General features: G+C 51.5%; 1 protein-coding gene across 1 annotated transcript in view; it reads left to right on the top strand.

Moving 5' to 3' along the window:
- Positions 1 to 11832, top strand: part of LOC119374257 (carboxypeptidase Q) — a 29676-nt gene extending 17844 nt beyond the window's left edge. Inside the window, exon 4 of the mRNA XM_037644337.2 lies at positions 10367 to 11832. Within this exon, the coding sequence (XP_037500265.1) occupies positions 10367 to 10948 (582 nt within the window). The 3' untranslated portion in view covers positions 10949 to 11832. The remainder of the gene's footprint in view (positions 1 to 10366) is intronic.
- The last annotated feature ends 3337 nt before the right edge of the window (positions 11833 to 15169 follow it).

Below are 15169 nucleotides of genomic sequence, written 5' to 3'. Positions count from 1 at the left end.
GACGACACTCGCTACGAAACCCTACCAGCACTCCTCGCACGACTTAAAGACGACGTTGCAAATTCGACTAAGGACGTTGAAACCGAATTGGAGGTCGAGCGCATGGATAGCCGGCTAGCTCACCTACTCGAAGCTAAGAAATCACTACACACGAAATGGCGCACGCAAAAGCTCAATCGTAACCTTCGTAAAAAGATAGCTGAACTCAATCGTCAAATCGAGGAACATTGCCGTAACCTAGAGCGCCAGCACTGGGACGAAGTGTGTAACTCGGTTGATGGTCAAATGAGAAACGGGGCCAAATGGAACCTGTTAAAACACTTACTAGGCGACAAACCGTCGAAAGCATCCCAACAACTCACGATAGACAGACTAATCCACAAACTCAAAGTCTCGGGTAAGACCGACACTCAAATCACCGACGAGCTAGCTGCGCGTTACCTATGTACCGAACTTAGCTCCCCATCCGATTACCCGCCTCCCCCTGACGCTACGGAGGCGGATCCACTAGGATCCCCCTTCACTTGCGCCGAGGTTAAGGCGGTCCTCTCCGAACTAAACTGCCGCTCGGCCCCGGGCCCCGACGGCATACAGAATAAACTTCTTAAAAATTTCGCCGAGGAGGACATAGAACTTCTTACCGAACACATTAACAAAATCTGGGAGACAGGTAACGTCCCGCCTGAATGGCGCGAGGCAACCGTCATACTTATCCCTAAGCCGGGTAAACCCTTAGCGCTAGGCTCACTTCGTCCCATCTCGCTCACGTCCTGCGTGGGTAAGGTGGCCGAACACGTAATCCTCAAGCGAGTCACGAAATTCGTAGAGGAGCGTGAGATTCTACCGATCAATCAAATTGGTTTTCGCCCGTCCATGTCCACGCAAGACGTAATGCTGATGCTCAACTACGAGCTCATGGATAAGACCACCAGAGACACTAGAGCCATCCTAGCGCTCGACCTCGAGAAGGCATTCGACCGCGTAAACCACTCTCACATCCTTGACTCGATTCGCGAGGCAGGATTAGGCACGCGTTTCTACAATTACGTTAGCTCGTTCCTACGTGACAGGACACCTACAATCCAACTCGGCTCGATGGGCTCGAAGCAGTTCAACCTGGGGCCGAGGGGCACACCCCAAGGGGCCGTGATCTCACCGTTCCTGTTCAACCTCTCCATGCGCGCTCTGTCGCGACAACTCTCACAGATCGACGGCATCGGTCACGCCCTCTACGCAGACGACATCACCGTCTGGTGTACGAGCGGCAGCGACGGCCATATCGAGGAGCGATTGCAAGAAGCGGTAAGCACGGTAGAAACGTTCTTACGGCAGGCCGGCCTCTCGCTATCGGCCGAGAAATCAGAATTACTACTCTACCGCCCGAAATACAAGGCGCGCAGAGACGCATACGCGGAGATCAACGTCCTGACGGCGGACGGTAGACCGATCCCCACGGTGGACCAAGTCCGCATTCTAGGCATGGTCATTCAGGCCAACGGCCATAACGACGTCAGTATCACTCACATTTCCAAGAAGGCCGAAGCTATGGCTAAATTAATTAATCGAGTAGCTAACAAGCGCGAGGGACTGTCTGAGGAGAATCTCCGCAGACTGTTCCACGCGTTTCTCATGAGCCACATCAACTATGTGGCTCCCGCCCACCTGTGGCAAAAAGGAGACGTACGCCGTCTGGACGTGATCATCCGCCGGTGCGTTAAACAGGTGCTCGGGTTACCGGGCAGCACCCGCACGACCAAGCTCAACGAACTAGGCATTCACAACACATTCAACGAAATCGTAGAAGCTCAAAAAGTCTCTCAAATTGTAAGGCTGTCTTCCACTGCAGCTGGGCGACGTTTACTAGCACACCTCGGGCTCAAATCTCCCGTAACCCCAGAAAGCCCGCGACAGCTCCCTGAAGAGCTGCGCGCGAAGTTTACAGTATCCCCGATACCCCGTAACATGCATCCCACACATAATGTGGGGAGACGTCAGGCACGGGCGCGAGCCCTACTCGGTACCGCAGCCGCTATGGAGGGTAACGTGGCCTTCGTAGACGCAGCGCAATACGGCTATACGGACCACTTTGTCTCGGTAGTCACAACACTCAAAGGCGAACACTTGTCGTCTATGACTTTATTAAATTCAAACGCTGATCGCGCCGAGCAGGTCGCTGTGGCACTAGCTCTCGCTGCCACCGACCGCACCGCCATTTACACAGATTCGCGCGTAGCCGCACGGGCTTTCATGACGGGCTCGGTTTGTCGGGAAGCAGCGCGCGTTCTCTCTGCTGCCAATTGGTCAGACAAAAAGCACATCATCTGGTTCCCGGCACACGTTGGCCGACACGTACACGGAACCATCCTCAATGCCAACGAATTGGCTCACTCCCGGGCGCGAGGTCTCACATTCCACGTCGGGGAGAACCAATCGGAGGCTGAGGACGTTACTTGGTACTTCAGAGATCCGTTGTTAACATTTAATGAAATCTGCAAACATTACCAGTTGGAGAGGCGGAGGTACCCACTCCCGCACCCACACTTAAACAGGGCTCAATCAATCACTCTACGTTTGTTACAGACGGAGGCGTATGCATCGCCTTTAAAATGTTCCAAGTACATGGATGGCATAGAGCCGGGGTGCCCGCGCTGTGGCCACCCCAAATGCACCTTACAACACATGCTGTGGCAATGCCCTGCGTTGCGCGGGAGCAGCGAGTATCCCTCTACGGAGGCGGACTGGAACCATCTGCTCACTAGCCAAGACAAAGGAGACCAGCTTAGGGCCATCCAGAGGGCCCGCGACATGGCCGTGGAGTTTAACCTCCCCGTCCCGTCGTGGGAGTGGCCCACCGGTGTCACCCCCTAAAGGGGGTCGAGCGCCGCCTCCGGATAATAATAAAGTTCTTTGCCTGCCTGCCTGCCTGCCTACAATTCAGTTCACTGCTCTTCTGGCTTGGAACTACGCCGGGCCGCCAAAGATCAGCAAGGTAGGTGCAAGATATATATATATATATATATATATATATATATATATATATATATATATATATATATATATATTGCCACGCCCGCTTCTTCTTTTATTTTGATGTGTTCGAGTTTGACCAGCAAGGACGGTTATCAACGCTCGACGCTGGCCGTGAAGCAGTGTTCGAGAAGCTTCACGATTTTAGTAGATCGTTTTGTTAAGATTGCGTGCCGCACGCGAATGTTCCAGCTTTGTCGAGAGATAACGCCGCCACCAGCGATATTGCTGGAAAGTTCCATAGCGCCTGTATAAAAGCCGACGCGCTTGACCGCTTGTCAGTTGATCGACGGTCGACGCTCTGTCCGCCGCTATCAGTGTGTTGCTGTAGATTGACTTACAGTTTCCCGGCCACAAGTTCGGCCAAATAAACAGTTTCATCTCGAACGTGCTGACTGCTGTCTTCGTCGTCACGACCACGTGACATCTGGTGGAGGTGCTGCTTCATGATCCGGACGCCACCGCGGGGCGCTGACCCAAGCCCAAGCCGAGAAGAAGACGACGCTAAGGACAACCCGGATCCTCGAACCAGCCGCCGGCAGAAGGGACTACAACCAGAGTACGGGCTCCTTCCCGAAAACACCAGGCAGCCGAAGACCGTCACATCGACCGCCGAGACGATGACAGACCCCCTGCCACCTACAACGGTAGTGATGCAACAGCCAAGGGAGCCACCGACTTTCCGTGGATCGTCGTTTGAAGACCCGGAGAGCTGGCTGGAGACGTACGAGCGAGTCGCCGCCTTCAACCACTGGGACACTGAAGAGAAGCTGCGCCACGTCTACTTCTACTTAGAAGACGCCGCGAAGACGTGGTTCGAAAACCATGAATCGAGCCTTCAATCCTGGGACCTCTTTCGGACGACGTTCCTTAATACCTTCGCGAGCATCGTCCGCAAGGAAAAGGCCGCTGCTTTGCTGGAGACAAGAGCACAGCTACCGAATGAGACGGTCACCATCTACACGGAAGAGATGACGCGACTTTTCCGCCTGGCTGATGCTGCGATGCCTGAGGAAAAAAAGGTCCGCTTCCTTATGCGGGGAGTGAAACAAGACCTCTTTGCAGGATTGGTGCGGAACCCACCGAAAACTGTCATCGAATTCCTAAAGGAGGCTACAACAATTGAAAAATCCCTCGAGATTAGGACGAAGCAATACAACCGCTCAACCCTGTCGACAGGCTACACAGAAGCGCACTCGCTAGGCACCGACGACCTACGGGAAACCATCAGAGCGATAGTGCGGGAGGAGCTGCGCAAGCTGTTGCCTTCAGCGCAGCCTCAAGTGGATTCGATCGCCGACATGGTCCGCGAGGAAATCCAGCAGTCGCTGGGCACCCCCGATGCAGCGCAGCCGCAGCTGCAAGCAATGAACTATGCTGCAGCAGCCCGACGCAACGCCCCCGCTCCTCGTCCACGTCATGACGCCGCGCCGCCGCAGCAGTTCGGCCGTCAGACGCCGCCGCCGCCACCACCACCAACGCCCTACCGTCCTCCTGTCACCCGGCGCTATGCCCCGCGCTATGCCCCAAGGAAGACCGACGTTTGGCGCGCCCCTGACAACCGCCCGCTCTGCTACCACTGCGGGGAGGCCGGCCATACCTACCGCCGCTGCCAGTACCGTCAGATGGGGCTACGCGGATTCGCCGTCAACGCGCCGCGCCCCCAGCCAGGCGAACGGCCTCGCGACATCGACGACTTCCTCACCGGAACACAGTGGCAAGAACGACGACCTTCCCGCTCGCCGTCGCCCGGCCGCTACATGTCACCGCACCGCCGGCAGTACACTGGCCCAAACCGGGGCCGGTCGCCTAGCCCGTATCCGGAAAACTAAGGGCAGCAACCGATGGAGGTGCGGTTGCTGCACGACGAAATGCCGAAGATCCTCCGCGGCCGCCGACGACGACAACGCGAGGAGACCTGCAGAACACGACGCGAAGCAGACGAAGTCCTGCCGATGAAACCTCGCGGACCGAAGTAGACCTGACGACGCAACGGGGAAGCAGCGGAACAAACCGGCGTAGCCGTGACCCCACGCCACGACCTAACTGCAACGCGAGACGACGAACTAGCGACCTCGACGTTCTTATCGACGGCCACAGCGCCACAGCTCTCGTCGACACCGGAGCCGACTATTCTGTCTTCAGTGGACTGTTCGCCACCAAGCTGAAGAAAGTAAAGACCGCTTGGAGTGGACCCGAAATCCGGACAGCTGGAGGCCACCTGATAACGCCGATTGGTGTCTGCACGGCGAGAGTCACCATCAATAACCGGACTTATCCTGCGAGCTTTGTAATCCTACAAAATTGCTCTAGGGATGTGATACTTGGAATGGACTTCCTAAGTGACCACGGCGCCGTCATCGACCTGAGATCTGAGTCGATAACGCTAACCTCAGACAAAGCGCTCCCGCCCCACGCGACGCCAGGGAACCATGCATTGAATGTGATAGAAGAGCAGGTGACCGTTCCGCCCCGCTCCAGCGTCATTATTTCCGTCGGCACCGAAAAACCTGCGAACCTTGAAGGCGTCATCGAAGGCGATCAGCAACTACTCCTGAACCGTCAAATTTGCGTCGCAAGAGGTATAGCCGAACTGCGTGACGGTAAAGCAAAGGTAGTGCTGACAAACTTCAGCCACGAATATAGGCACCTCAACATTGGTACGACGGTTGCCTACATTGACGAATGTGTAGCCGCCAGCGATGCTTTCGCCCTCTTCGATGCTGCCGAACCTGCTTCGACGAATAGAGGTCCCGAACCGGATTTTGACGTCAACACGAGCCTTGCGAATGTCAAACAAGACCAGCTCAAAACCCTGCTCCTGCAATACAAGGACTGTTTCTCGTCGTCATCGCGGGTACGACAAACGCACCTTGTTAAGCACCGCATTATAACAGAAGAAGATTCTCGACCACTCCGTCAGAGCCCCTACAGAGTTTCGACTCGAGAGCGCGACGCGATAAAGAAACAAGTCGACGAGATGCTACGCGACAACATCATCCAGCCGTCCAAGAGTCCGTGGGCGTCACCCGTGGTGTTAGTGAGGAAGAAGGACGGGACACTGCGCTTCTGCGTTGATTATCGGCGCCTGAACAAAATCACGAAGAAGGACGTGTACCCCCTCCCACGGATAGACGACACCCTGGATCGACTTCACAACGCGACGTACTTTTCATCGATGGACCTCAAGACCGGCTATTGGCAGATCGAAGTAGACGAGAGAGACCGAGAAAAGACGGCTTTTATAACACCCGACGGCCTCTTTGAGTTCAAGGTCATGCCTTTCGGTCTTTGCTCGGCACCTGCGACGTTCCAGCGCATCATGGACACTGTACTGGCCGGATTGAAGTGGCAGACGTGCCTTGTGTATTTGGACGACGTCGTCGTGTTTTCCTCGACCTTCGACGAGCATCTCCGGCGGCTCGAGGCAGTACTTCAAGCAATAAAGGCCTCTGGACTGACCCTGAAGCCAGAAAAGTGCCGATTCGCGTACAACGAGCTCTTGTTTCTGGGCCATGTGATCAGCAAGTCTGGAGTGCGCCCAGACCCGCGGAAAACAGCGGCCATCGCCGACTTCGCGCCTCCCACCGACAAGAAGGCCGTGCGCCGATTTCTCGGCTTATGCGCCTATTACAGACGCTTCGTCAAAAACTTTTCACGCAGCGCCGAACCACTGACGTTTCTCACGAAGACTAACGTGGAATTCAGGTGGGAAACGGAGCAAGTGCAAGCATTTGAGGAACTTAAACGACGCCTGCAGACGCCACCCATACTTGCGCATTTCGACGATTGCGCCGACACTGAAATACACACCGACGCTAGCAGCGTAGGACTCGGTGCCGTCCTTGTGCAAAAGACTGACGGGCTTGAAAGGGTTATCAGTTATGCTAGCCGGTCACTATCCAAGGCAGAAGCCAACTATTCCACAACAGAAAGGGAATGCCTTGCCATCATCTGGGCTACGTCAAAGTTTCGCCCCTACCTCTATGGCAGGCCCTTCAAAGTTGTCAGTGACCATCACGCCTTATGCTGGCTAGCTAACTTGAAGGACCCTTCAGGTCGTCTCGCACGATGGAGTTTGAGGCTTCAAGAATTCGACATTACCGTCGTGTACAAGTCCGGACGAAAACACTCTGACGCCGACTGCCTCTCTCGTGCCCCCGTCGACGCGCCGCCGCAAGACGACGACGATGACTGCTTCCTCGGAACTATAAGTGCCGACGACTTCGCCGAAAGGCAACGAGCCGACGCGGAACTGGGGGGCCTTATGGAGTACCTCGAGTGCAAGACCGCCGTTGTTCCGAAGGTATTCAAGCGAGGACTGTCGTCGTTTTTCTTACGGAACGGCGTTCTCCTGAAAAAGAACTTCTCGCCACTTCGAACGGACTACCTTCTTGTCGTGCCCTCATCATTGCGACCAGAAGTCCTCCAGGCCCTACACGACGACCCGACGGCTGGACACCTCGGTGTTTCCCGCACCCTCGCCAGAATACAGGAAAAGTACTACTGGCCACGCCTTGCTGCCGACGTCGCCCACTACGTCAAGACTTGCCGAGATTGCCAGCGACGGAAGACACCGCCGACTAGGCCAGCGGGACTTATGCAGCCAATCGAACCACCTCACCGGCCGTTCCAGCAAATCGGGATGGACCTACTGGGGCCGTTCCCGACGTCGACTTCCGGCAACAAGTGGATCGTCGTAGCGACTGACTACCTCACCCGCTACGCGGAGACGAAGGCCTTGCCCAAAGGCAGTGCCGCCGAGGTAGCAAAGTTCTTCGTTGAGAACATCCTCCTGCGTCATGGCGCCCCAGAGGTCCTCATCACCGACAGAGGCACGGCGTTTACTGCTGACCTAACTCAGGCAATACTGAGATACAGCCAAACAAGCCACCGCCGGACCACAGCGTACCACCCACAGACCAATGGCCTCACCGAGCGGCTAAACAAGACCATCGCCGACATGCTGGCCATGTATGTCGACGTCGAACACAAGACGTGGGATGCCATCCTTCCGTATGTGACCTTCGCATACAACACGGCCATGCAAGAAACGACGCAAATGACGCCGTACAAGCTGGTCTACGGAAGGAGCCCGGCAACAACGCTCGACGCAATGCTACCAACCGCCACCGACGAAGACGATCTCGACGTTGCCGCCTATTTGCAACGCGCCGAAGAAGCTCGACAGCTCGCCCGCCTGCGCATCAAGAACCAGCAGAGGGTCGACAGCCGTCACTATAATCTTCGACGACGCCACATGGAGTACCAACCCGGTGACCGTGTGTGGGTCTGGACGCCGATACGCCGACGTGGGCTCAGTGAAAAACTTCTTCGGCGATACTTCGGCCCATACAAGGTGCTTCGACGTCACGGCGCTCTTGACTACGAGGTCGTCCCGGACGGCATTACGAACTCCCAGCGACGCCGCGCACGACCTGAAGTCGTCCATGTCGTGCGCCTTAAGCCGTTTTTTGCGCGTTAGCGAACCTGAGAACTCTACTTTTTCCTTTGTTATTGTAATTTATTTGTGCATGCACTTGTTTTTTCATTTGCATGTTCTGTTGCAAGCATCGGGACGATGCTTTTTCAGAGGGGGGCAATGCCACGCCCGCTTCTTCTTTTATTTTGATGTGTTCGAGTTTGACCAGCAAGGACGGTTATCAACGCTCGACGCTGGCCGTGAAGCAGTGTTCGAGAAGCTTCACGATTTTAGTAGATCGTTTTGTTAAGATTGCGTGCCGCACGCGAATGTTCCAGCTTTGTCGAGAGATAACGCCGCCACCAGCGATATTGCTGGAAAGTTCCATAGCGCCTGTATAAAAGCCGACGCGCTTGACCGCTTGTCAGTTGATCGACGGTCGACGCTCTGTCCGCCGCTATCAGTGTGTTGCTGTAGATTGACTTACAGTTTCCCGGCCACAAGTTCGGCCAAATAAACAGTTTCATCTCGAACGTGCTGACTGCTGTCTTCGTCGTCACGACCACGTGACAATATATATATATATATATATATATATATATATATATATATATATATATTCGACTGTAACGAAGAATTAAAAGGAGGAAGAGGGTATGTTGTCGACATATGGCGATATTTTTGTAAAACACTGCGCCTCCGCTCTGCGACTTCGAGCAAACGAAGCGTGCATTGGAAGGAAGTAAGGTGAAATATCGTTGTTAACGTTTTAGCATACGCATATGCAAACGAAGCACACCTCTTGATCGGATATGCATACTCGCTCCTACACAAACGAACCATGACAAACACCAAGCCAGGGATCACAAATGAAGATCCGAATATGCTGGTGTGGTGAAACGGGCACGTAGCAGAACTCTGTTTATTTTAGCTGAATTTTCAGTGCTGCAGTTGGTGTGTATACGCGCTGTAACTTGTGCTTTTGGCTGATTTTGGTTGCGAGCTTCTGCACCTTCTGGAATAGACGTTTCTTCACAGTATGTTCTTCGAACTTCACACAATATGGCATTAATACTTCGTCTCTATAGAAGAGACGTCTGTGACATTGCCCATTTTACGGGACAATTTTCGTATGACAGTCCGTATAGCAAGCAAGGTGTTCGCAAGGAGCAGAGGCCAGATTGAGAAAGTCCTCAGCATGGTCAGCTGTTGACAGGTGGCTGGCTATATTTTACTTCATCAATAAACGTCCCAGTCGGGCACGGGCAGTTAGCAATCACTAATACTTGCATGCTGCAGCCGAACAACTCTGGCTAATCCTGGCTTTGTTGGTAGCTCCATTCTGGACCGCTCTGTATACGTGAGCTCGCGCAGTCTTGTGTGTCTTGAGCACACTTTTTGGGATGATTTCGCACGGCTTTTCGCCTGAAAGAGCACTTTTCCATCGTCAAGCGTCCTCGACTATTCTGTCCAACATGAATATTGACTGTGTGCACGTAATCTTAAGAGTTCTAAGGTAAGGGAACTGCGACTACGGGCACAGCTTTCTCATGTTTTCGCTTGTTTCCTATTTAGCGCTACTTACAATTTTGAACAATGAACCAACCAGCAGCGCAACATTTCCAAATGTATATCTGCTTTGGGAGTGCATGGTCTTATGAGCACGAAGTTATTCTCTCTAAAACACCCGACGCGGGGGCTCAGTGGCTGTTTTCATGCTGAATGTGAAGTAGTATGTTCGCTCATCGGCCAGTGGCGGTCGTATTTAGATGGGGAAGGAGCGCAAGAGCTCTCGTGCACTTGAATTTAGATTAAAGTGACAGAAATGAAATGGTAGACCTCTTCTGCCAGAGGCGTGCGCACACGGGAAAGCAGGGGGCACTTCGTTCACTGTTGTCACGGTTCGGTCGCACGCAGGTGGTTCTCGTGAGCGGTCACCTGGACTCGTGGGACGTGGGCCAAGGCGCCATGGACGACGGCGGCGGCGCCTTCATCTCGTGGCGGGCTCTAGCGCTTCTGCGGAGGCTGGGCCTTCGGCCGCGGCGTACGCTGCGTGCCTTGCTGTGGACAGGCGAAGAGGAAGGCGTGTGGGGCGGCCGCGCCTACTACGAACGCCACGGCGGCCGGCCCGAGGCACGTCGCCTGCTCAACCTTGTCATGGAGTCCGACCTGGGCACATTCCGGCCGCTGGGGCTCAGGCTGGCCGCCACCGACCCGCGCGCGCGCTGCATGGCCGCGCAGGTGCTGCGCCTGTTCGGCTCAATCAACGCGACGCAACTGACATTGGGGCCCGACGGGCCGGATATCCAGCCCTGGGTGGACGCCGGCGTGCCGGGCGCCTCGCTGGACACGGCCAACAAAGAGTACTTCTACTTCCACCATACGGACGGCGACTCCATGACCGTCGAAGACCCGACCAACCTGGACTTGTGTACTGCCTTGTGGGCGGCTTCCGCCTTCGTCTTCGCCGACCTGAGCGAGCGCCTGCCGCGGCCGTAGCAATGCGGTGGCGACAAGGACTGAAGTCCTGCGGGACACTGTCCGCGTTCACGTCAATGATGGCGCGTTCACATCTTATCGGTTTATTAATCGACACAGAAAGTTGAGTAATCAATGTTTTAAACTTTGTCAGACGGCGTTTCAGCAAAAATGATCTGTTTATAAGTTAGTTAAATGTCTGACGAGATTCCTACACCGAATATAAAGGTATTGTCTTCGAATTAAGCTTCACAACATGTCATTTATTTATACATTCTTACACGGTGAAAATACACCGCAATCACGTGCGTATATGCAGACGATTTAGGCTATGCATATACTTTACAAAATATGTGAGCCTAGCAAACGTGGCGTTGATGCATCCAAGTTAAAGGGTGAGGCGGATAAGCTTTACCGCACATAAGCAAGTGCGTGAAGAAAAATTTACAAAATAATGTTAATTGATCGCTTAATAAAAACCTTGGAGGCAGGTGCTTATCTGGCACATTTGGAGACTGTCATATTTCAATGCACACGTATCCTGAAAATCACCTAATTCGAAGTCTCATCGCCGAATTTCGACGGTCAGTCCAGGCAGTATCGAAACCGAGGGCAGAGGGAAACGCTTCATGACGAAGTTTCAAAAATATTATGTTGCGAAAAACGTACGTATACATGCCGTATCTGCTATAGAACTCGCCGCGAAGTTTATTTTGCAATAACGTGTCACATAGTGACGGACTAGGCGACTATTGACGTAATATGCTATAGGTACACGAAAACTTGTCTTCCAATGTCAGCTATTTATACCTTCTTGCCAGCCGATATATCTGTCCAAGTACGTTTCATTTACTGATCTGTTTTTTGTTTTTTTCTGTAGAGGAATAAACAATACTGACGTGCTACTTCGTACGAATTATTTCTTCTTTTAGCTCTCAAATTCAGGATTTATGCGGCGCTGCGGCAGAAGCTTCGAACACCATTCCAATACAGTAACCGTAATTTCTCATTGTGATGCGACTAGCATTCTTTCGGAACTTCAAAGGGTACGAACGGTGTCCGTAGCTGGCCTCTTTGTCGCCAATTTGGGCAGCTGGGTGAGTGCCACTGGGGTTGTGTCCTGAATAGCGTGACAGGGGTATGATACGGATAGCATACTGATCACTTCATGTTTCTCCGGTGCTGGCCGTGATCGAACCCGCGTCACATCGTACAGCACAACAACCATGGAGGTTTCAGCGAGCTGATCAAAGCGCGAGAAAGGAATCGGTCACTCCACGTATGACCACATCAAGTTGTTTACGAAACGCTCTACACTTATCACAACTCTGTCCCATCTCTGTCTCGTTATTTCCATCATTATAATCGTCACAGTAATCGTCATAAGATATAAGACATGTAATCACCAGTTACACGCCCTTATCAATGATCCCCTAACGACGTCAGTCATCTAGAAAATATGGATGCGCCGCCAATTTCTACAGACAACTTCCAAACTTCGATATTGTTTTCTTTCTTTTTGCTAAGTGACTGTGCCATATTGCTATGCCGACTTGTTATGTTATCGCGTCCTTTTGTTGTACTAGGGCGTCTTGTTCTTCTCAGATAGACGGGAACACCAGAATACGTTCTGCACAGGCGCCATAGATCTCACGGCGGATGACGAACATGCGAAGGGGATGCGAGTCGTTGTGTGGAATTGAACGATCGCAGTCGGTTGCTGGGCGGCGCTTTGCTGTTTTATCCGCCGCCGGGAGGTTTTCCTCTTGTTCTTTTAACGCTGGCACAAGTTAGCCCACTAAAAGCTTTCCTTAGACTATACGCTTTTGCGCCTGCTGTCCTGCGTACCGCCACTGACACTATCTCGAGGCTTCCTGCACGAATATTGTTTCCCTTTAGCTTTCGTTCCTAATTTAACCATGCGCGCAAGTAAAGTTGAAAAATACGCAGCCGGAAGTAGCGGATTCACAAGAGTGACGACGAATGTGCGTCGCCCGAACAATGTCTCGTTTCACCGGTATCTCGCAATTAAAAACACGAAAAAGAATTGAATTGTTAGAGTTATTCTTTAACTTTCGATCCAAATTCCCTGTAGTTTCTGGCTGTCACTCTATTTTCTCTTTACTACACTGGCTACATGACGTAATGCTAACGCAGCTGGGCGAGTTGCGGCCATCAGCATGAGCAAAATAACGCGAGAGATGTGAAAAGAAGCGAGAGCGTCGCCGTTCTTGCTGACGATGACGACGACGATGATTATTATTATAATTATGATTCACCGAATATCGGCACTTATTATATTCCTGATGGAGAATCATTTTGTCAAACCCGTAACCTGAAAGTGTCAATCAAGAGGCTGCGCTGCCGTGCACCGAATCTAAATTTCTACCAACACACGTCTGCTCAGGCGCCTTCTCCACTGCGCGCATTCTGTGGTGAGCTAGAAACTATCGATCATTTCTTTTGGCCTGCAGGCGATTTATTACAGCACGAAAAACCCTGTTAGGAACACCTTTACGTGCCGTATTGGAATGAATTTATCTGTGCCTGTGATTTTGCCTGTTGGAGCCTCTATTTCTGGGTTCTCCAGTGCGAACGGTTTGCGTGGCTGTGCGGGATTACCTCAATGCAACCAATCGGTTAACTAGCTAATCTACATTATTATCCTTCTGTGTCGACACATGTATATATATTTTTTAAAAATAGGGCATTGATTTATTTTATTATCTATTACTAATGAAAAAAAGCTTTGGTTTTTAAACACACACACACACACACACACACACACACACACACACACACACACACACACACACACACACACACACACACACACACACACACACACACACACACACACGCACGCACACGCGCACACACACACACACACACACACACACACACACACACACACACACACACACACGCACATTTGATCGAGCATCAAAATTTCATATAAAATTTGTAATACTTCTATTCTACAACCTCCCTTATAAAGTACTATAACGTTTGATGAATCCACTCAATTCTTGGCCAATCCCCCACAGTGGGTGTGAGCCACAGTTGAAGGTGAACAAGAACAAGAACAATGATCCGCTCGTGTAAACGCGCCCTTTGAAGCGGGCGATCGCTCGAGTTGGTCTGGCAAAAAGAAAAATAAACAAGGAAAAAAGGAAGACGCCGTTATCCAAACAGTGCATCTAAACATCTAAACTTCCCATGGAAGTTTAATTGGAGCCAAACTAGACAATCTGAAGTTACGATCACCAGATTTCAATGCCGTGTCCCCCCATTAAACGTATACTTACACAGAGCTGGTATGACGATATTGCCCCTATGTTAATGCTGCGGAGAATCAGAAAATATTGCACATTACTTTTTGTGATGTCGCAGATATTCACTTATTAGATCACGACTGCTCATTACTCCGCTTTCAAAAATAGGCTTAAACTTAACTGAAGAAATTGTACTAAGCTGCGGTGCCCCAGGGTTGGGATACTGCCACAGGGATGCCTTCGATGGATGGATGGTGGAACTTTATTAAATATAGTCCTGAGAGACGGACTGCCTTCGATGCCGTGTGTAATTTCATGCAAACCACTAAACGTGTACCATTTTAATCTTGTCTTCAAAAATACTCGTTATTAAAATGCGGTTAAATTTATCTAATCTCATCGAAATTGTTCCGATCAGGTTAATACGGCTGTCTGGAATACGAGCTCAATAGAATAATTTTTGAAGTCTTAATTTGATGTATTACTTATTATTGCCATTTCTTCTCTTCCTTTTTTTTTAACCATTTAACATTCTTCGAATAAGATTTTAAGTTTCAACTACGAATTCTTGGCCCATCCCCCAGAGTGGGTACGAGCCATAGAACAGAAGGAAAAACAAACAAACAAACAGTGCCTGTCAAACTGGCACCGGTTGTTAGTTGATATACCTACTACGTAGTAAATGCGACCCATACCCATTATGATGCATACTAGGTGGATTGTTTCCTGTTATACTGAAACATAAATTTTCATGATCGGAGTAATCCTAGTAGCACCAAATGTTGACACAACGTTGCCGCCACATTGAGAAAGTTGCTTCAACGTCGTGGTAACATTGCGTGCTAATAGGGTAAATGCTGCCGAAAGGCGAAAATTAAGTTCTAAGCTGACCTCAACAATAGCAGTAAAACCAAGAGTCATCAATTGAAAAGTGCATGATCGATGTGCCGTCCTTAGGACTTCTCCA

The sequence above is a fragment of the Rhipicephalus sanguineus genome, chromosome 1 (genome assembly GCF_013339695.2).
Source record: "Rhipicephalus sanguineus isolate Rsan-2018 chromosome 1, BIME_Rsan_1.4, whole genome shotgun sequence".
NCBI classification, from domain to species: Eukaryota; Metazoa; Arthropoda; class Arachnida; order Ixodida; family Ixodidae; genus Rhipicephalus; species Rhipicephalus sanguineus.
Note: the sequence above shows the minus strand (reverse complement) of the source record. Positions and strands in the feature narration are given on the sequence as shown.